General features: G+C 39.9%; 1 protein-coding gene across 8 annotated transcripts in view; it reads left to right on the plus strand.

Moving 5' to 3' along the window:
• Positions 1–229: 229 nt before the first annotated feature.
• The window catches only part of MND1 (meiotic nuclear divisions 1), a 70,667-nt gene continuing 49,911 nt past the window's right edge, over positions 230–20,985 (plus strand). For 3 of the 8 annotated variants that reach the window (XM_054484838.2, XM_054484835.2, XM_054484841.2), the window contains exons 1-4: positions 248–364; positions 5,654–5,719; positions 11,224–11,281; positions 14,017–14,165. In XM_054484838.2, coding sequence (XP_054340813.1) covers positions 362–364; positions 5,654–5,719; positions 11,224–11,281; positions 14,017–14,165 — 276 coding nt within the window. In that variant the 5' untranslated portion in view covers positions 248–361. Of the gene's footprint in view, positions 365–791; positions 1,133–2,806; positions 2,885–5,653; positions 5,720–7,811; positions 8,117–11,223; positions 11,282–14,016; positions 14,166–18,454; positions 18,494–20,985 lie in introns of those variants that run through there. The other 5 variants (XM_054484837.2, XM_054484833.2, XM_054484836.2 and 2 more) reach the window with 4 other exon arrangements.

Below are 20,985 nucleotides of genomic sequence, written 5' to 3' on the forward strand. Positions count from 1 at the left end.
TTTCTGCGGCGCCAAGAAAACGCAGTAAAAGCAAAGGCAAGATGTCCTTTAAAAAAAAAAAAAGTCACATTCACAGAATACCGAGGAGACGGAGGCAGCTCTGCAACCCGTCCACTGAGACGCGGACACGCTCCCCCAGCCCCGACTCCAGGCCCGCGCCCCTTCCCCCGCCTGCCGCTCGGATGGGCCGCTAGGGGTCGCTGCGCGCCGCGCGGGCAAGTACCGGCCTCTTCCTCGACCTCCTCCGTCTCGCTGCTCCGCCCCCGAGGCGTAGTCGGCGCCAAAATCAAACGCGCGCTGGCCTGTCCCACCCCTCGCCCCACGCGCAGGCCCCGCCAGCGGAAGCCCCTGCGCCCGCGGTATGGTAAGGACTGAGGCTACGGTCCCGCGTCTTCTTCCTCCCTAGTGTGTGGGCTTCGCCGCCCCTCGGCGGCGTGTGGATCCCGGCCTGGCGTTGACCGCCATGCCCGGCCGCGGGAGTGGTCGCCCGGCTCTCGGCCTCACAGTGGAGGGGCCCGGCCCGGCCCCGCCGCAGCCACTCCGCACTCTGCGTCTTTCCCGCCGCTCCCGTCCGGAGTCCCGAGGCGCGGGGGCGTCCGCGGCCTCCCCGCTGGCTACACCCCGCGTCTGTCCCCAAGGCCCCTTCGGGCGGGTTAGGTTAGAACGCGGGAAGCGTTCGCTAACGTGACCCGAGAACCTCACCAACCCGGATTTATCTAAAAGACCACGAGGCCCTTGAGAACCTGGGCTCACTACGCCTCCAGCTTCGGCCCCGCGTGGAGTAGCCCTCCCCCCCATTAAGAACGGGGAGAGAAAGCGCAAGTGGGCGGGAGGGACTGCGAGGAGCGAACGTCTTGACCCCAAAGCGCACTCCTGGTTTGTCACCATAGAGTGGTTTTCTGTATTGTAATACGTAAAGCACATTCCAGAACTGCTCAGTTTCGAGTTACCTAATGGATCTTCACTGTGTGCCAATTGGTCGATTTCTGTGAAAACGCCCCCGTTTCTGCCAAAGGGCAGGAGTCGCTGCTCTTATGCCGGGCGCTGCTGGTTGTGTAGGGCGCTATTGCTTTTTTAAGGACGCTCTGCACTGAATTAGGCTTCCTCGTAGGTCATGATCGGTTAAGTCCTGGTAAGATTCCAGACCCGCTTTGTAAGCTTAACGTATTTCTGCTCATCAAATCATTTTCATAAACCTTCAAAGTTCATGCCGTTTTTTCTGCTTCAGTTGGCGAAGAATCAACATCTAGTTAAATGGATCTGAGATTGTAGTATCTTCATTTACTTAAGTGGCCGTTAAATGTTGCCGAGCTAATGGGGGGAGGGGTGGGACACCAGGATCTAGTTGTATGGTATTTATTTGAAGATACTTGTCCAGATGTAGTTATAAATGATAACGGCTTCTTTGTGGTTAAACTAACAACCCAGCCACCTGGGCGTAAAGTGCTCTAAGCGAAACAGGACTACAGTTAAAACAAATCTGTTAGCAGTGCCCTTCTCTGTTACCAATATTCTCTGCAGAGTTGCTGGCCTCGTATAACTGACTTGGAGAACTGTGCAGCTCAAACGCGCTTTGTCCTTTTACCTAATCTATCTCTCTACACATGAATCACCTTCAAATACTAAATGTGTTAACTCTTCAGAAGCTTACCTCTGATAATAGAGAATCCTTTTAAAAAATTAAGTTTTTGATAAGATGTGGACTTCCTATTTTTTAATATGTGATCAAGAAATTAATGTTGGTCAGAGGTAAACTTGATTATGAATTAATAGCTGTCTTCATTTGGTTAGGCATCCTAAGTAAATAGTTAATGAGTTCAGGCAATTTTTGAAATTGGAGAAGTGCAGTGCTGAACTCAGAGCAGCAGTGACATCTACTTAATAATTCTTCATAATTTTATTGTAATTGATTAGTAGGGCTGGCTGTAGGAATTCCATAACTTCTAATTGAGAAGGTTCCTCAGATAACATGATTTTTTAAGTGGTTTAAAACACTTCCAGAAAGCTTCATAGTCCTTGAGTCGGGTTTTGAGTCTCCTGACTTACTAATTTGAATGCATCTTTAAGTTATACTATCAGGTTTTTCCCAGTCTTAATTAAATATTAAATAAATCCTCATTTTTTGAGAAGTTTCTAAATATGAGTATTAATATGGCATCTTTTTACATTAGTTATTTTAATTCTGGCTATGAAACTCCTACTGTGGTTAATAATAGAAATTATTTCTAGTCATAAAAGAGACTGATGAATAAATCAGTCTGAAAACAATGTAAATGGATGATACAGCTCATCCACATTTCTTGGATAACTTTCATAGCTGCTGAGCTGAGTATTGAGAGCTTTCCTAAAACTGGGTACCCCAGGACACTAGATTCTCCTCATTGCCTGCCTCTGGGGGACAGATTCTTGGAGTGCAAGGAGCTGTTTCGAATATCAAAATCTTAGGAGTCTTTCCTAACACTTTGGGATCTGCTTTCTGCTAATGCAGCCACAGACTGAAGTTCTAAAGGGATTCCCACTGCCCCGCAGCGCCCTTGACATGACCTTCAGATTCTGGGCTGACAAAAGTAGGGTTCTCAACCCTGGGGCACAATTAAAAAATATGTTGGAGAGGATTTAAAAAATATGTTGCCCAGGTCCCATTCCAGAGATTTTGATTCCATTCATTCGAGATGAGCCTGGGCATCGGTATTTTTAAAAAACTGCTGAGGTGATTCTAATGTATGACAGTTTAGGACCTATTGGACTAGAAAAATATATTGAAGGAGTCTTCTAACTGTTATGAATTTCATGCTTGATTTATCAGATACTGCAGAGGCGAGAATGAACGAGGCAGACAGAGCAGTCCTGGACCCTAGCTCTCAGCCCTAGGTTTAGTGAGCAGGTCTGTATGGGTTCCTGGAGTTTGCCTACCTGAGATTTCTCTGATTTATCTCTCCAAGCCAGGCAATACATGGTGTCATTGAATTCACTATGATTAATTCACCTGTTATATCTATGGGAGTACGGTAGGTGTTGGGGGGCTTAGGAGCCTGAGCAGCCTCAAATTTTAGAGTTGGGGGCTTTAGATACATGGTCCTAAAATTAAGAGCGTTATGTCTCCCCTGTCTAACTTGGCACTAAGCCCTGGAAAGGCAAAGGCAGTTCATGTTCTGAAGAAGTTTTTCAGTGTGCTGAGAGAGACAAGTAAACGTCTTTTCAATGTAGTGAGTGATTTGATGAAGGTGTGTTCTGGGAATACATGCTTAGCCTGTGAACTCAGGGAAGTTCTGGAGGGAGAGTGCCTAAACTAAGCCTTGGGAGATGTTTTGGAGTTTTGACTAGGCAAGAAGTGAGGATGTTCTAGGTGGAGGAACATTTTTTTTAAGGATGGAAATGAGAGCATTCTTCGAGTAGATAATTACAAGCAATTTTTGTATTACAAGTTGCTTAGGCCTCTATACTGTTAACGGCAACATTTGAGGTAGGGTATGGTGGAAGAGGCTATAAAAGGTAGGCTGGGGTCAGGTGTTAAAGGGCCTTGTATATCATAGTGGGGTACTCGGATACGTCTGGATGTCTGGGAGCCACTGGAGGGTTTTGAGCAAGGCGGGGAAAAAGGTCTTATTTATGTTTTCCCAGTGCGGAATGTGAACATAGAGGGTGAGTCAAAGTGTGGTTAGGGGACTGGAGGTATATTGCAGGAGATAGATGATGAAGGCCTAAATGAGGCAGTGGTAGTAGAGATAGAACAGACAAGACAGATAAGAGAAATAATTAAATGCTGAAACTGGCAGAACTTGGTGATTGGTTGGATGTGAGATAAGAGAGGTGAAGGTACCTAGGGTGACTGTCAGGCCTCTGGCTTGGGTTATGAGATAGTATCTGAGACTCAAGGTCTAGAACAGCAAGTTTGTGGGGAGTAGGTGTGAGAGAGGAAGAGTTCAGTTTAGACTGACAGAGTTGAAGTTTGTCCAGCAGGTGGGTAGATGGATGAGACTGAAGCTCAGTAGCACACCCAGGGGTGAATGTAAAGATTTGAGGTCTCAGCATAAGTGTTAATTAAAACCATGAAAGCAAATGAGATCAAAGATAAGATATTAGGAGATGGGATCAGTAGCCAAACCCAGCAGAAAAACAGTGTTTGAGAGTGGACCAAGGAAGAAGAGAAAAATATAAACTTTAAGCTATTTATTTACCCATATTACTCATCAAGAAACACCTGATCATTTTATTCCTGTAGGAATGAGTTAGTGGGTTTTGTTTTTTTTTTTTTTGGTGGGATTTTTTTTGTTTTGTTTTGTTTTGAGACAGTGTCTTGCTTTGTTGCCCAGGCTGGTCTCAAACTCCCAGCCTCAAGTAATCCTCCAGCCTCAGCCTCCCAAAGTGCTGGGATTACAGGTGTGAGCTACTGCCCAGCCAAGTTAGTGGGTTTCTAGGTTTTGCAAGAATTAAGACTCACTCACTCCAGTATGTAGCCAGAATGGCAATTCCAAATCCTTGTCTTCACTTATGTAAACTCACGTTTTCTGATGATGTTTTTGGTTGGATGGGGCAGTCTTTAACTGTTGTTTTATGTCTGCTTTTTAAGCAAACAATTAATGTTCCTTTATAATCCCCTACAATTTTTGAGAAAGATGCAGATCACATAAGAAATATTAGTGTGGAATTTTTTATTAGAGAACTGGAGGTGATAGTTCTCACTCTTTTTTTTTTTATTTCCTGTAAACCTTTGGTTTGGAGGAAATTTGGCTCCTTTCTCTTTTAACTTAGGATTTAGCTTTGTATATTCTATATACAACATATTGTAAAATTTATTATTAACATATATTTCAGCTACATATTATCTTAATTTCAAATTGGCTAAAAGGTATTACAGAAGAATAACCTGAGTGGGCTTCCATTTTCTACTTGGATAGGCCTTTCCTCCTTCCATCTTGTCCTCCACATTGCTGCTATAATTAACTTAACTAAAATGCAACTCTGATCTTGTCACTAGTCTGCTTTGGAAATTACTCAGCAGCTCCTCATTGTCTAGAATGAAGTCCACTGTCAGCTGGACAGTCAGCTTTCCATAACCTGACCCCACACCTTTCTCATCCCATCTGCCACTCCCCCTGTGTACTTCATACAATAACTATCCCCCACTGCTTATCCTTCTGGGGAATTCCATGTACTTCCATAACATTGTGCCTGTGTGTGGTCTCCCCAAGATGTGCTTCTAACCATTTCTTAATTTGCCAAAATCCTTTTAATCTCTGTCCTTGGGTAACCCTTCTTCCTCTGCTGGTGGAATTCATTGTGTTCTGGGTATTTATGTAACACTTGGTGCATGTAGCTGTTCATTAGCTATAAATAGTTGCATCTATATATTTTCTCTGAGAGGTTGTAAGCCTTTGGAAGGTCAATACAGTGGCTTATCATTGGTTTACTTTATAAATACTGAATTTCTACAAAATGCCAGGCTCTATCTCAATTTACAGTTACCATCTTGGCAGCACCTACCACAGTGGTTGGCAGATAGTAATTAAAATGAGTCTTTAGGTCTGACTTTGAGAGTATCAAACCTGTTGGTATCAGATAAGACCATGCATAAAATTTCAAATGTTGCAAATCCAGTTGTTTGCAAAATGTGTTTAAAAGCATTGTTTACTTTTTAATTTTTTTGCTTTAGTCAAAGAAAAAAGGACTGAGTGCAGAAGAAAAGAGAACTCGCATGATGGAAATATTTTTTGAAACAGTAAGTCATTTTCTTTAACACTTATAATTTTGTGTAATTTTCATCTTAAGTACATGTCATCCAATGTTAACTGTCCCCTCTTTGTTAAACATCAATACTGATCAATTTCTTGAAGAATGGGTAAGATTCTGCAAGTATTTGTGGTTCCTGTGAGTTATGGAGTGTGAAAAATCATATCCCACTGTTGGTAGAGTCTATTTCACCCAAGCAGTCCTGCATACTGGCACCAGAATCTTCTGATGCATATATTTGATTGTCTCCTCTTTCTGCCTGAAAAATAATAATGATGAAAGCCCACATCTCCTGTGTGCTGCCTAGGTGCCAACCAGTCCTGGATCTCAAACAATAGAAGCCACAGTTCCAGGATTCAAACCAGGGAGGATCATTTGATTTCAGAGGGAGTACCAAATACTATGTCTTTGCATTTTAAGTCTGTCTGTAGTGTAACACATAGTCGATAGTACACAGGCCTCCATTTATTCCAGATATTTGTGCCTGCCACCAACAGCAAATATGTTTAAAGTTTCATCTCCTAAGTGACAGAGCCAGAGTTCAAACCCAGGTACCTGGCTCTAGAGCCTACTGTCTCATGGCTTTACCCTGTTAGTGGAAGGCTTTTCTTTGTCTTCAGGTTAAAGGCCACATAAATCTTTGACCTAAAAAAACACCGACTTCATATGGCTTGGCAGGACCTGCAAAGCCTAGTTGGCCCCAGTCTGCTGGCTATTTTCATCATATACAAATGTGAAGAAAATGGGGAAAAGTGGTAAAATTGAATATTAAATTGATAAAATCCCTTTTCACTTTAAGGCAGATGCTTAGTAAAAAAAAAAAAAAAAAAAAGCAAAATACATGGGATTTGCCCACTAAGTATAATCTTATTGTTCCTAAAAGTCATTGGCAATTCAGAACAGGGTATCATATTACGATGATGATACGGTTACGAAGATAAATTGGTGAAGTCTCTATGTGAAAATTATAGCAATTCTGCTGAGTTGAAATATTTTTCCTGTGGTCTCAGCAAGAAAAGTAGGTTTAATTCCTTCAAGACAGTAGAAAGCTGAGGAGAGTGGTTGGGGAAATTATTTTGTCATTTACAATATTATTAATTATCTCAAATATAAAAATTGGCTGTTTCTAACTGAAAAATTTTAAACCTTGTCCTCAGTAACATCAAAACATGAAAGACTCTGAGGATCAGCAGTTTAAGGAAGTTCAGTAATTAGTGAGGTTTTCCATAAAGCTGGGAATTAATTGTACTGATTGATTTATTTCATATATTCCTGTTTCTTTTTTTCATTATGGCCTAATCAGTTGCTGCTCATTTAGTCTATCAGTTTTTTGACAGAATTGAAAATTATAAGAGATTTGGGAAAAGTAATGGAGGCCATTTCATTTGTTCTTTCATGAATAGGATATGGTATATCCGGGATCCAGACTGATGTCAAAAGTTGATAAATATTAGATTTGCTTCAACATCTCAAAGCAAATCGCCAATAATGGTGCAGAGTGAAAAGCATGGATTCCGGAATTCAGATTCAGGAATCTGGATTCTAATTTCGTTGCTGCAATTGGCAAGTAAAAATTCCAACAAAATCAAATATGGCTACTCAAGGATTTGTTACAGAATTTGATTTTCTATAGATGTCAATAGTAGCCCCTTTTCAAGACTAATTGTCATGGGAAAATGCTTATAATTTAATGTTAAGTAGAAAATGTAGAATATAAAAAACAAAGCATGATGACAAATATTAACAATGGTGAGATACAGGTGGATTTTGTTTTACACTCTTTTCTTTGTTACCTATAGTGAACAAATATTACCTTTTAAATCAAATTAGAAAATCAACTAATGAAGCAGCATATACTATATTGCCTCTAATCATAAGTGGGCCGTCTGCGAGGTTTTGGAAACCTTTTAAAAACACAGTCATTGGTAATAATGACAACTCATAGGGAGGGTAAGAACCTTCAGGGACTGTTTGAGGCACAAAATAGGCCACCAATAAATGTGTTGAGCTTTTTAAAAAATTACTTCAGCAGACACTTAAACGAGTAGCTTTCCATTGGCACACAGATCTCTGGAATGGCCATGCTTATGCCCAGATAATTTAATATAAATATGTAAATGGAGAAAAAGAGACATAGACATAATCATGTATGGATGGATATATATGTGCATGTGTGTGTGGGTTTTGGAGCTGCTAATGTAATAAATTCTTTGCCCGTTGCACTTAGGAAGAACATGAGAACAGTATAGCTCAATAACTGAAAGCTTGCATCTGGAACCTGTTTAACTCAATACCTTCGTGACCTTTAAGCAAGTTACTTGACCTCTCTATGTCTGTTTCTTCGTCTCTTAAAGAAGATGATAATAGTACCCAGCTCACAGTGTTGGTATGGGGATTAAATAAGATAATATGATTAAACAATGCCCAGGTCGTAAGTGCTTTATTAAATGTTATCTAGGGCCAGGTGCCACGGCTCACACCTGTAATTCCAACATTTTGGGAGGCCAAGGCAGGAGGATCTGTTGAGCCCAAGAGTTTGAGGTTGTAGTGAGCTGTGATCACACTGTCACTCGGGCACTCTAGCCCAGGTAACAGTGAGACCCTATCTTTAAAAAAAAAAAAAAACAGAACGATATTATCTAGGATTATATGTCTTCCATGGTATCTTACACATAGTTCTTTTTACATTGTCTTTGTCCCTCCCTTGATTATCTCTGCTTAATGCTGGGGAGTCTAAGAACTAAGATTTACTTGAGATCATTTGCTCTGTCCACTTCAATGACCGCACTTGAGTTCTGAGGCTACTTCTTTCCAAGCCTGTTTATTTATACAGCAGCCCCACTGGGGCAGCCAGTACATCTGGAGCTCTTCCTTGGTGACTGCATTTAGGCAGATATCTTAATGCTTCATGTTCTTTTTCTAGGGAATTTAAAGTATTTGCAAAGAGGTTTGATTAACTGATTTTTCTAATGCATTAAAGACTTAAAGTCAGTAATTTATTACATGTTCCCTGAGATTCTAAAGTATTGTGTTTAAATAATTTATTCCTCGATGAGCAAAAATTGATCTCATACTCGCACTAAGTTCAATGACTTAATATTTTCCTAAATTTACTAACTCTTAGGTGTAGTGTGATGAAATTTTTTCAACATTTTATTATGAAAATTTTCAAACATACAGCAAAGATGAGTTTTTCGGTAAATACCCAAATGCCTACCACCTAGATTCTACCATTCACATTTTATTCTACTGACTTTATCACATATATATATTCATCTATCCACTTCTTATCTCTCCATCAACTCTTTTTTATGTACTTCAAAGGAGTTCTTTATATATGTATATCCTGGGTACCAGGCCTTTTTCAGGTGTATGTTTTGCGATTATTTTAATCTAGTTAGTATTTGTCATTTCATTTTCTTTACAGTGCCCTTGGATGAGTAGAAGTTTTAAATTTTTATGAAGTATAATTTCTATCCAATTGCAATTGCCTTTTCAAGTTTTTTTTTGGAAGAACTGTATCCCAATTTTTTCATAACAATAATCAAAATATTTCTGGGTTTTTTATTGTTATTGTTTTGTCTGTTGCCCAGGCTGGAGTGCAGTGGTGCAATCTTGGCTCATTGCAGCCTCCACCTCCCAGGTTCAAGCGATTCTCGTGCCTCAGTCTCCCGAGTAGCTGGGATTACTGGTGCCCGCCATAACATCCAGCTAATTTTTGTATTTTTAGTAGAAACAGGGTTTTGCCATGTTGGCCATGCTAGTCTCGAACTCCTGAGCTCAAATGATCCACCCGCCTCAGCCTCCCAAAGTGCTGGGATTACAGGCGTGAGCCACCATGCCCAGCCACAATATTTCTGTTCCAGTTACTACATACTTTAGTTTTTTCAAATGATTTAACTTTTGTTATGCAAGTTCTTTTCACCACTTCAACCAAGGCTTATTAGCAGTAGAAAATAATATTCTAGAGAGGTTTTTTTTTTTCTGGCCATAAGATTTAAATATTGTACACGCATCTCTTCCCTTAATGTTTTGCTTTGCATATGGTGGACATGCAACATGTATATGTGAATGATTGATAGGTAGCCATGAATTGTGTAATTTCCCTATTGTTTAGGTATAGCTCTTCCACGAAACCTTAAATGTAAACAAATTTTGACAGTTGCCTGTTTCGCTTTTAGTTAGAACTGCTAAATCTGTACAGTGTCATACATGTTAAGCAAAGCACTGTCTGTGTTTTCTTAAAGTGTCAGAAAAGGTAATTCGTTCCTGTTACCAAGTGATCCAGTATAACTAGGATGGTGGTTTTTTGTTATTGTTTTTGTTTTGTTTTGTTTTGTTTTTTGAGACAGAGTCTTACTCTATACTCTTGCCCAGGCTGGAGTATAGTGGCACAGTCATAGCTTACTGCACCGTCAACCTCCCAGGCTCAAGCTATTCTTCCACCTCAGCCTCCCATGTATCTAGGACTACAGGCGCGCACTACCACACCCAGCTAATTTTTTGGATTTTGTGGAGATGTGGTGCAAGAGTGGTCTCACTGTGTTACCCAGACCAGTCTCCAGCTCTTGGGCTCAAGCAGTCCTCCCAAAGTGGTGGGATTACAGACAGGAGACACTGTGACTGGCCTATAACTAGTTTTTATACTTAGGTGGGAAGATTGTTCTTTGTGTTCTGATCTCCAAGAGCTTTAAATAATTGTATGCTGCTGGCCAAGCATGGTGGCTCATCTCTGTAATCCTAGCACTTTGGGAGGCTGAGACGGGAGGATTGCTTGAGTCCAGAAGTTCAAGACCAGCCTGGGCAAAATGGTGAGACCCTGTCTCTAACAAAATTTTTAAAAATTAGCCAGGCGTGGTGGTGCATGTCTGTAGTCCCAGCTACTCAGGAGGCTGAAGTGGGAGGATTGTTTGAGCCCTGGAGGTCAAGGCTGCAGTGAGCCATGATCATGCCACTGTACTCCCATCTGGGCGATAGAGTGAAACCATGTCTCAAAAAAAAAAATTGTATATATATGCAAATTGTAAATGTATGTAAAAATCTCTTCATTTTAAGTTCTATTGAGGATATGGAATGAGATAATCAAAGAGTTTCTTATAAGCTCTAAAATGCTTGATTCTATTATACTGTTCATTTCCAGGCCAATTTTTTAAATACAATTTTTCATGAACATAAAATTATGATGTATACATAAATATATAGTAGAACATGATAGGGTGACTATAGTTAACAATAATATATTGTATATTTTAAAATACTAAGAGTGGAATTGGAATGTTCCTAACACAAAGAAATGATAAGTGTTTGAAGAGATGGATACCCTAATTACCACAATTTCATCATAACACATTGTATACCTGTATCAAAATATCACACATACCCTGTAAATGTATACAACTATTATGTACCCATAATAAAAATTTTTAAAAACGAAAATATACATAGTAGAAAATAAACACGTGCTTTTCATTTTCTTTAAAACCCTTTAAACAGAAAGATGTATTTCAATTAAAAGACTTGGAGAAGATTGCTCCCAAAGAGAAAGGCATTAGTAAGTACCAAAGTTATACTGGAATATTTTGGGAAATATACTGGGATGTTTTGGGAAATATCTTAATATTCATTAAGTCATCTTTTCTGCAACAGTCTTTCACTTTATGGAAAACCTAAATTTCTAGAGACAAAGAAATCATCACCATCCAAAGATAACCACTGTCATGTTGTCCTTTATTTTTCTGTATACTACATCCTGTATATTACATTTTGAATATATATCCCTGTCATTAAATATCCTTTTATAACATAAATGATTGTATAGTATCCCTTTGCAATAAAAAAATACTTTTAAAAATCTAGTTGGTAAGCTGGGTGGTAGCACACACACCTGTAGTCCCAGCCACTCTGGAGGCTGAAGCGGGAGGATCACTTCAGCCCAGCTAGACAACATAGCAAAATCCTGTCTTTAAAATAAAAATCCAGTTATTAGACTGGTTTCCAATTCTTTTGCTATCAAAAACAATGTGTTGACAGGCATCCTTCTACATATCTATTATTTTTTGTTTGGCTGTATTTATAAGGTGGAATTTCCCCATAAAAGATATGTATAAATCGGGCTGGGTGCGGTGGCTCACGCCTGTAATCCCAGCACTTTGGGAGGCCGAGGCAGGTGGATCATGAGGTCAGGAGATCAAGACCATCCTGCCTACTGAAACCCCGTCTCTACTGAAAATACAAAAAAAACTTAGCCGGGCGTGGTGGCGGGTGTCTATAGTCCCAGCTACTCAGGAGGCTGAGGCAGGAGAATGGCGTGAACCCGGGAGGCAGAGCTTGCAGTGAGCCGAGATCGCGCCACTGCACTCCAGCCTGGACGACAGAGCAAAACTCCGTCTCAAAAAAAAAAAAAAAGATATGTATAAATCTGAAGTTTTAGATACAGATTGCCACGTTTCTCCACCCATACTGAGAGTACCCATTCAAGTATCCTTGAATTCTTTATTGTATTTTTTAGTGTTTTTAATTTGGTAGTCAAGTCGTGTCTAATTGCTTTATTTTCGATTTCTTCAGTTATTAATGGGGTTGAACATTTTTCTCATATATTGGCCATGCATATTTTATTTTATTTTATTTTATTTTATTTATTTATTTATGTGAGACAGAGTCTACTCTGTCACCCAGGCTGGAGCGCAGTGGTGCAGTCCTGGCACACTGCAACCTCTGTCTCCCAGGTTCAAGCGATTCTCCTGCCTCAGCCTCATGAGTAGCTGGGATTACAAGCTCCTGCCACCATGCCCAGCTAATTTTTGTATTTTTAGTAGAGATGGGGATTTGCCATGTTGGCCAGGCTGGTGTCAAACCCCTGACCTCAAGTGATCTACCTGCCTTAGCCTCCCAAAGTGCTGGGATTACAGGCATGAGCCACCATGCATATTTTATAGATGCACATTGATGTATTTTTTCGGTGTCTTTTGTTGTGTTGTTTCAAAATGAAAAAACCTCTTTTATTATGAATATACATACAAGTGAAACTAGACAACCACTGAGAGTCCCTCACACTTTTATGTACACCACACAATTATTCTCTTTACAGTCATCAGTGAACAATTGGTTCTGCTGCTTCTTAAAGATACGCAAATTTCTGAAGTTTAAATACACAGTTGACCCTTGAACAACACCTATGTTGTTCAAGATTGGGATACCAATCCCCCACGCAATTGAAAGTCTGCATGTAACTTTTGACTCCCCCAAAACTTAACTACTGATAGCCTGCTGTTGACGGGAAGCCATACCATGTGTTTACTATTCATTAAGTGGCAGTGGATCATCATAAAGTTCTTCATCCTTGTCATCTTACATTGAGTAGGCTAAGGAGGAGGAGGAAGTGGTGTTGCTGTCTCAGGTGGCAGAAAATCCATGTATATAACTGCACCCATGCAGTTCAAACCTGTACCGTTGAAGGGTCAACTATACAATATTAATTACACCAGTGTCCTAATGTCCCCAGACAAATTGTAGGTAATGGAATCTCAACTATATCTTGAAGGATCAAAAACAAAAAACAAAATTCAATCCAGTCTACAAGATGGAAAAATTTATTGTATTAACTAAATTCCTTTTCTTCTTACCTATTTTCCCTCCCAGTTATTGACAATTTTTTTCTGCAGTATAAGATGATAGCCAAATTACCCAACATCTTTTTTAAAAAAGAAACATTATTTAGAAAAGGAAAAGATACCATATAGCAACAGACTATAAGTGTTAACACTATTAAAATTATTTACTAAGCACTGATGCTAGTATCTTCTATTACTACATAATCTATTGGGAGAGAAAAACTTGCATTTCTATAGTTTTATTTTACTTTTTCAAAGGCTTCTCACAAGTAACATTTTATTGACATTACCGCTATGCACCAAAGTAGGTATGGAAATGATCATATCTAATAGATTTTTAAAATTAGGCATAAAGAACAATTTGCCCTAGAGTCATCCAGTGTTACTGCTAAGAGTTAGGATTAGAACTCAGGTCCTATTCTTAATCCTGTATATTACCTGTTTTCCCCTAAGCTCCTGTATAACAAGTCATGCTTTGCTTAAGGATGGGGATACATTCTAAGAAATGTTTCCTTAGGCAATTTCATTGTTGTGCATGTTGTTTTTTTAAGAGCTTATTATTAACTTTTTAACTCTTGATTTGTCATATGTTTTGCAAGTGTTTCCCCAGTTATTTGTCCTTTAATTTTATTTATGGTGTTTTTTTAACATAGAGTCTTTAAAAATTGTCTCTTAGCTGCTATGTCAGTAAAAGAAGTCCTTCAAAGCTTAGTTGATGATGGTATGGTTGACTGTGAGAGGATCGGAACTTCTAATTATTATTGGGCTTTTCCAAGTAAAGCTCTTCATGCAAGGAAACATAAGTTGGAGGTTCTGGAATCTCAGGTAAGCTGCCACAGTTAAAAAGAATAGATTTGCTTTATAACAGAGAGTTGTTTTACTTCATCCTCTTTTCGTTTAGCAGTTTCTTTTAAATTTTTGATATGCATTATTTGACTGAAAGTCTAAAGATAATTAACATCTCTTTCTCCTAAACAATATGAGGAACTTAGAACGTTTTAATTTTTGTCTTCCCATATGTCAAGATATTGTTTTTGTTGTTGCTGATTTTATTGTTTTTTAATTTTCTCTTTATCAATAGATGGTTTTTTGGGAGCAATTTTAGACTTACAGAAAAATATTGAGGGACAAGTACAGAGAGTTCCCAAACGTGCCCTTTCTCCCTCACCATGCACACAATTTTCCCTGTTATTGACATCCTATACTAGTGTAATATGTTTGTCACAATTGAGCCAATATTGATTTATTATTAACTAAATTCTGTAGCTTACATTGGAGTTCAGTCTTGGTGTTATACATTATGTGAGTTTTGACAAATGCATGATGACGTGTATCCACAATTATAGTATTGTGCAGAATAGTTTCACTGCCCTAAACATCTGCTGTTTCCTACTTGTTCATCCCTCCCTTCTCCCGAAACCCTAGCAACCACTGATCTTTTTACTGTCTCTATAGTTTTACCTTTTCCATATAGTTGGAATCATACAGTATGTAACCTTTTCAGATTGGCTTCCTTCCCTTAACAAAATGCATTTGAGGTTTCTCTATGTCTATTAATGGCTTGATGGCTGATTTCTTTTTATTGCTGAATAATATTTCGTTATATGAATATACCACAGTTTGTTTATCCGTTGAGCTATTGAGGAACATCTGGGTCACATCCAAGTTTGGGCAGTTACAAATAAAGCTGCCATAAGCATTCGTGTGTAGGTTTTGTTTACACATAAATTTTCAACACATTTAGTACCAAGGAGCATGATTGATGGATTGTATGGTAAGTTTATGTTTACTTTCTAGGAAACTGCCAAAGTATCTGTTTTTGCATTCCCAACTACAGTGGGTAAGAGTTACTGTTGGTTCACATCACTGCCAGGATTTGGTGTTGTCAGTGTTTTGTATTTTAGCCATGCTAATAGATGTGTAGTGGTATCTCATTGTTGTTTTAAATTGCCATTCTCTAGTGACATATGATTTGGAACATCTTTTTTGTGTGTGTGTGAGACGGAGTTTCACTTTTTTTTGCCCAGGCTGGAGTGCAATGGCGCGATCTCAGCTCACTGTAACTTCTGCCTCCCTGGTTCAAGTGATTCTCCTGCCTCAGCCTTCCAAGTAGCTGGGATTACAGGTGCACGCCACCACACCCAACTAATTTTGTATTTTTAGTAGAGACGGGGTTTCACCATGGTGGCCAAGCTGGTCTTGAACTCCTGACCTCAGGTGATCCACCTACCTTGGCCTCCCAAAGTGCTGGGATTACAGGCGTGAGCCACCACGCCCAGCCCTGGAACATCTTTTTTTATGCTTGTCATCTGTGTAAAAGGAGGTGTTTAGATCTTTTGCCCATTTTTTAATTGGGTTTTTGTTTTCTCATTATTGAGTTTTAAGAGTTCTTTGTATATTTTGGACACCAGTTCTTTATCAAATATGTGTTTTTCAAAGATTTCCTCTGAGTCTGTGGCTTGTCTTTTCATTATCTTAACAGCGTCTTTCACAGAGCAGTTTTCAATTTTAATGAAGTCCAGCTGGTCAATTTTTTTCTTTCCTGGGACATTCTTTTGGTGTTGTAACTAAATAGTTGTGGCCAAACCCAGGGGCATGTAGATTTTCTCCTATGTTACCTTCTAGGAGTTTTGTAGTTTTGCATTTTACACTTAGATTTATTATCCATTTTGAGTTAATTTTTGGGAAAAGTGTAAAGTGTGTGTCTAAATTCAACTTTTTGTACATACATGTCCAAAGTAACTGTATTTTAGTATAATTTACCTCTTTTCTGTATGTGTGTGTGTATATATATATATATACATAAAAATACACACATATATACACAAAAATATATAAATATTTTTATATAAATAAATATTTTATATAAATAAATATAAATATTTTTGCGTGTGTGTGAGACAGGGTCTTGCTTTATGTATATATGTATATACACATATATACACATATATACATATATACACACATATATATATAACTACTGAAGTACCCAAGGTCTTGTTTTGTCACTCAGGCTGGAGTGTAGTGTCATAAACATGGCTCACTGCAGCCTCGACCTCCCAGGCCCAAGCCATCCTCCTGCCTCAGCCTCCTGAGTAGCTGGGATTACAGGCGCACCACCATACTCTGCTAATTTTTGCGCTTTTTTGTAGAGACAGGGTTTTGCCATGTTGCCCAGGCTGGTCTTGAACTCCTGAGCTCAAGTGATCCACCTACCTCAGCTTGCCAAAGTGCTGGTGGGTGAGCCACTGCGACCAGCCTGTAACCCTGTGCACTTTATGGATTTAAAAACACTTCAAGAAGGAATCCATACTGAAGGACATCCTTTAGTAATTTGTTCAGCCAGAGTTTAAGAGTGGTAAACTCTCAATCTTTGTTTGAAAATGTCTAATTTATCATTGCTTCCCGAATATAGAATTCTTAGTTATTTTTCCTCAGCATTTTGAAAATATTACTTCACTGTCTTGTGGCATATGTTGCTAATGAGATGTTTTGCTATCATTCTAATTGTCTTGTTTTCCTTAGTAATCTCTCTTCTGTTTGCTTTTAAGATTTCCTTCAGTCTTTGATGTTACGTTTTGATGTTTTATCATGAATCCGAGTTTGCACGTTTTTATTTCCTCTGCTTTAGGACCCTGGCTGCTGCTTCCATGTAGTAATTAAAGTCTCCTATTATAGAAAATTCTGACTGGGTGCAGTGGCTCACGCCCGTAATCCCAGCACTTTGGGAGGCCGAGGCGGGCAGATCGCGAGGTCAGGAGATCGAGACCATCCTGGCTAACATGGTGAAACCCTGTCTACTAAAAATACAAAAAAAGTAGCCGGGCGTGGTGGTGGGTGCCTGTAGTCCCAGCTACTCGGGAGGCTGAGGCAGGAGAATGGCATGAACCCAGGAGGCGGAGCTTGCAGTGATCCAAGATCGCGCCACTGCACTCCAGGTTGGGCAACAGAGCAAGACTCCATCTCAAAAAAAAAGAAAATTCTAAGGTGGTATTACTTAAGCTGTTTCCTGTTCCCTAATAGCTCTGTTCTTTCCTTTTGGGATTCCTATTTGTATCCTCATTCTATCGTCTATGTTGTTTAAGAACTGTTTATTTTTCCATGTCTTTCCATGTCTGTGATTCATTGCAGTTAATTTTCTCAGCTCTCTTTCACTTACAGTTCTTTCCATAACTATTTCTAATCTGCTGCTTAGCTGTTCATTAAGTCTTTTTATTTTAATAATTAGATTTTATCTCTAGAAATTCTATTTGGTCCTTTTTCAGTTCTGCCTATCCTGTTTTTCCTGCACTGTTCTATTTCATTATGGCTTCTGTTGCTTTCATCTCTTTTATAACTTTAAACATACTGATATGGCTTGGATCTGTGTCCACTCCCAAACCTCGTGTCAAATTGTAATCCCCAGTGTTGGAGGTGGGGCCTGATGGCAAGTGATTGGATCTTGGGGACGGTTTCTCATGAATGGTTTAGCACCATCCCCTCAGTGCTGTTCTTGTGATAGTGAGTGAGTTCTCATGAGATCTGGCTGTTTAAGTGTGTAGCACCTCCCCCGCTTTCAGTCCTGCTCCTGCCATGTAAAATGCCTGCTCCCCCTGAGTAAAGGATCCCTGAGGCCTCCCCAGAAGCAGAAGCTGCCATGCTTCCAAGTAGAGCCTGCAGAACCATGAACCAATTAAACCTCTTTTCTTTATAAATTACCCAGTCTCAGGTATTTATAGCCATGTGAGAACAGCCTAATACACATACTTAACTTATATTTTCAGATTACTTAAATATGTCACATTTGGGGAGGGCTATTAATTTGATCTGTGTGTCTGCTGGCTACTACCATTTGTAGTATTTTTTTAACCTGTATGTTTTTTAGTTTTTATTTATGAGCTCACATTCAACTGGTGATGTTTAGTCTGTGGGAGCCACAGGTGCTCTGTGAAATAGTGGTTTAGGCTTGTTTTTTTTTAGAGTCTCTGGGTACTTTAGTAGTTATGGACCAATTTTTATGTTAATTTCTTGGCTTACACTTCCACCGCCTCATGTTTTATACAGGATGAGTACTGCGTAAAATTTAGTATGCATGTCTATACATGGCATGGATTGAGAGATTTGTTTTCCTATAGGTGACTTTCCTCCACCCCCACATGAAGTGCAAGATGGAGGTAAGCTCCTTGTTATTTTCCATGGAGTTTGCTGGTACTTTGAGCTATATCTGGAGCTCAGTTCTAGCTCTCCTTGTCTCATGACCCTTCACACCTGCTTTCCTGGTGTGCATGTTAGACTCCTAGCCCCTAGTTACTTTTCTATTGTTGCTCTTTGTTTTTTCATTTCTGTCACCTGGGGATAGTTCTTTTTTTTTTTTTGAGATGGAGTTTCGCTCTTGTCACCCAGGCTGGAGTGCAGAGGCACAAGCTCAGCTCACTGCAACCTTTGCCTCCTGGGTTCAAGCAATTCTCCTGCCTCAGCCTCCCGAGTAGCTGGGATTACAGGCGCCCGCCACCACGCCTGGCTAATTTTTGTATTTTTAGTAGAGACAGGGTTTTGCCGCTTTAGCCAGGCTGGTCTCGATCTCCTGACCTCAGGTGATCTAACCCGCCTCGGCCTTCCAAAGTGCTAGGATTACAGGCATGAGCCATTGTGCCTGGCCTTATTTTATTTTTTTATTCATCATTCAAAAAATGGTTTTGCATGTTTTTTGAGTAACAGAAGATGTGCTGGATTTTGGAAATACATGCCCTCAGAGAGCTTTCAATCAGTTGTAGGAGGACAGTGGGAGAAAAGGAAGAGGCTAGAGAAGGATTGGTGAAGAGATAGGTAGAGGCCATGTCTTATAGGTTCCTCTGTGGCATGATCAGGAGTTCGGACCTACCTAAGAGGGATGGAAAGCCAATGGAAATTTTTACCAGAGAAGTTACATGATGATAAATGCCTTTCTGAGAACAGTATGAAGAGCAGGTTGAATGAAATGGAGCCTAGGATCAGAGAAATCAGCTATGAGGCTATTGTAATTGCATGATTAACAAATGAGGACCCACATTGAGGTATCTGCACACTCACTAGGATGGCTACTATCAAAAACAGAGAGGGCCAGGTGTGGTGGCTCATGCCTGTTATCCCAATACCTTGAGAGGTCGAAGTGGGAGGATCACTTGAGCCCAGGAGTTCACAGCCAGCCTGGGCAACACAGCAAGATTTATTTCAAAATAATAATAATAAATACTTTTTCAAAAGAGAATAATAAGTGTTAGCAAGGATGTGGAGAAATTGGAGCCCTTGTGCACTGTTGATGGGAATGTGAAATGGTGCAGCTGCTGTGGAAAACAGTATGGTGGCTCCTTAAAGAGTTATAAATAGAATTACCCTATGATTCAACAATTCTGTGGTGTGCATCTGTGGTCTCAGCTACTTGGGGGCCTGAGGTGGGAGGATCACTTGAGCCTAGGAATTCAAGACCAGCCTGGCAACATGGCAAGACTCCATCTCTACAAAAAAATTGTAAAAGTAGCTGGGGATAGTGGCAGGCTCCTGTGGTCCCGGCTATTCGAGAGGCTGAGGTGGGAGGATCGCATGAGTCAAAGAGTTTGAGGTTGCAGTGAGCTGTATTTGTGCCACTGCACTGCAGGTTAGGCCACAGAGTGAGACCGTGTTTAAGAAAAAAAAAAAATTCCATTTTTGGTACATATCTAAGACTTGAAAGCAGGGTCTTGAAGAGCTATTTGTACACCCACATTCATAGCAGCATTACAGTCGCTGAAAGGTAGAAGCGACCCAAATGACTTTCGATGAATGAATAAACAAAATGTGAAAGTGGAATATTATTCAGCCTTAAAAAGGAATGAAATTCCTTTTATTTATTTATTTAGAGATAGAGTCTCACCCTGTTGCCCAGGCTGAAGTGCAGTGGCACAGTCATAGCTCACTGCAGCCTCAAACTCCTGGGCGTAAGCGATTCTCCAGCCTTAGCCTCCTGAGTAGCTAGGATTGCAGGCTCATCCCACCACAAGGAATGAAATTCTGACGAATGCTACAACATGCATGAACCTTGAGGGCAATATGCTAAGTGAAAAGCTAGTCATAAAAAGACAAATACTCTATGATTCCACATATGTGAGGTATCTAGAGTAGTCAAACTTACAGAAATAAAAAATAGAATGAGGACTGACATTGCTGACCTTAGAAGATAGTTCCACTGGCACTCCTGTCCCTGACTGAAGAACCAGATGTTGTTGCCACCAAAAAAAAAAAAAAAAAACTATCCAAGCTACCAGTGACAATTCTGGAAGGTATGTGTCATTGGCTAAGCCTGGGTCACGTGTCCACACTCTAGTTGCCAGGAGAGCTGGGGAAGTAAATAATTGGGGTTTCTAGATTCTGTAGTAGGAGTTAGCTGCTTCCTGTTGGCACAAACAGTTCCCCAAAACAGAAACAGGGTTCAGATGCTGAGCAGCACCCTTGCTCCCATGATAGATACTCACAAAATAAGAGAAAAAACTCTAGAAAGGAACACGGGACATGGAGTCAAAATAACAACAAATTTATTGAATACCACTATCTATTGTGTGTTAGATACTGTTCTAGGCATTTGGGATCCATTAGTTAACAAAGGTTGAAAGCAGGGAGATCAGATAGATTATTGGAATAATCCAACTGTAAA

The sequence above is a fragment of the Pongo pygmaeus genome, chromosome 3 (genome assembly GCF_028885625.2).
Source record: "Pongo pygmaeus isolate AG05252 chromosome 3, NHGRI_mPonPyg2-v2.0_pri, whole genome shotgun sequence".
Taxonomy (NCBI): domain Eukaryota; kingdom Metazoa; phylum Chordata; class Mammalia; order Primates; family Hominidae; genus Pongo; species Pongo pygmaeus.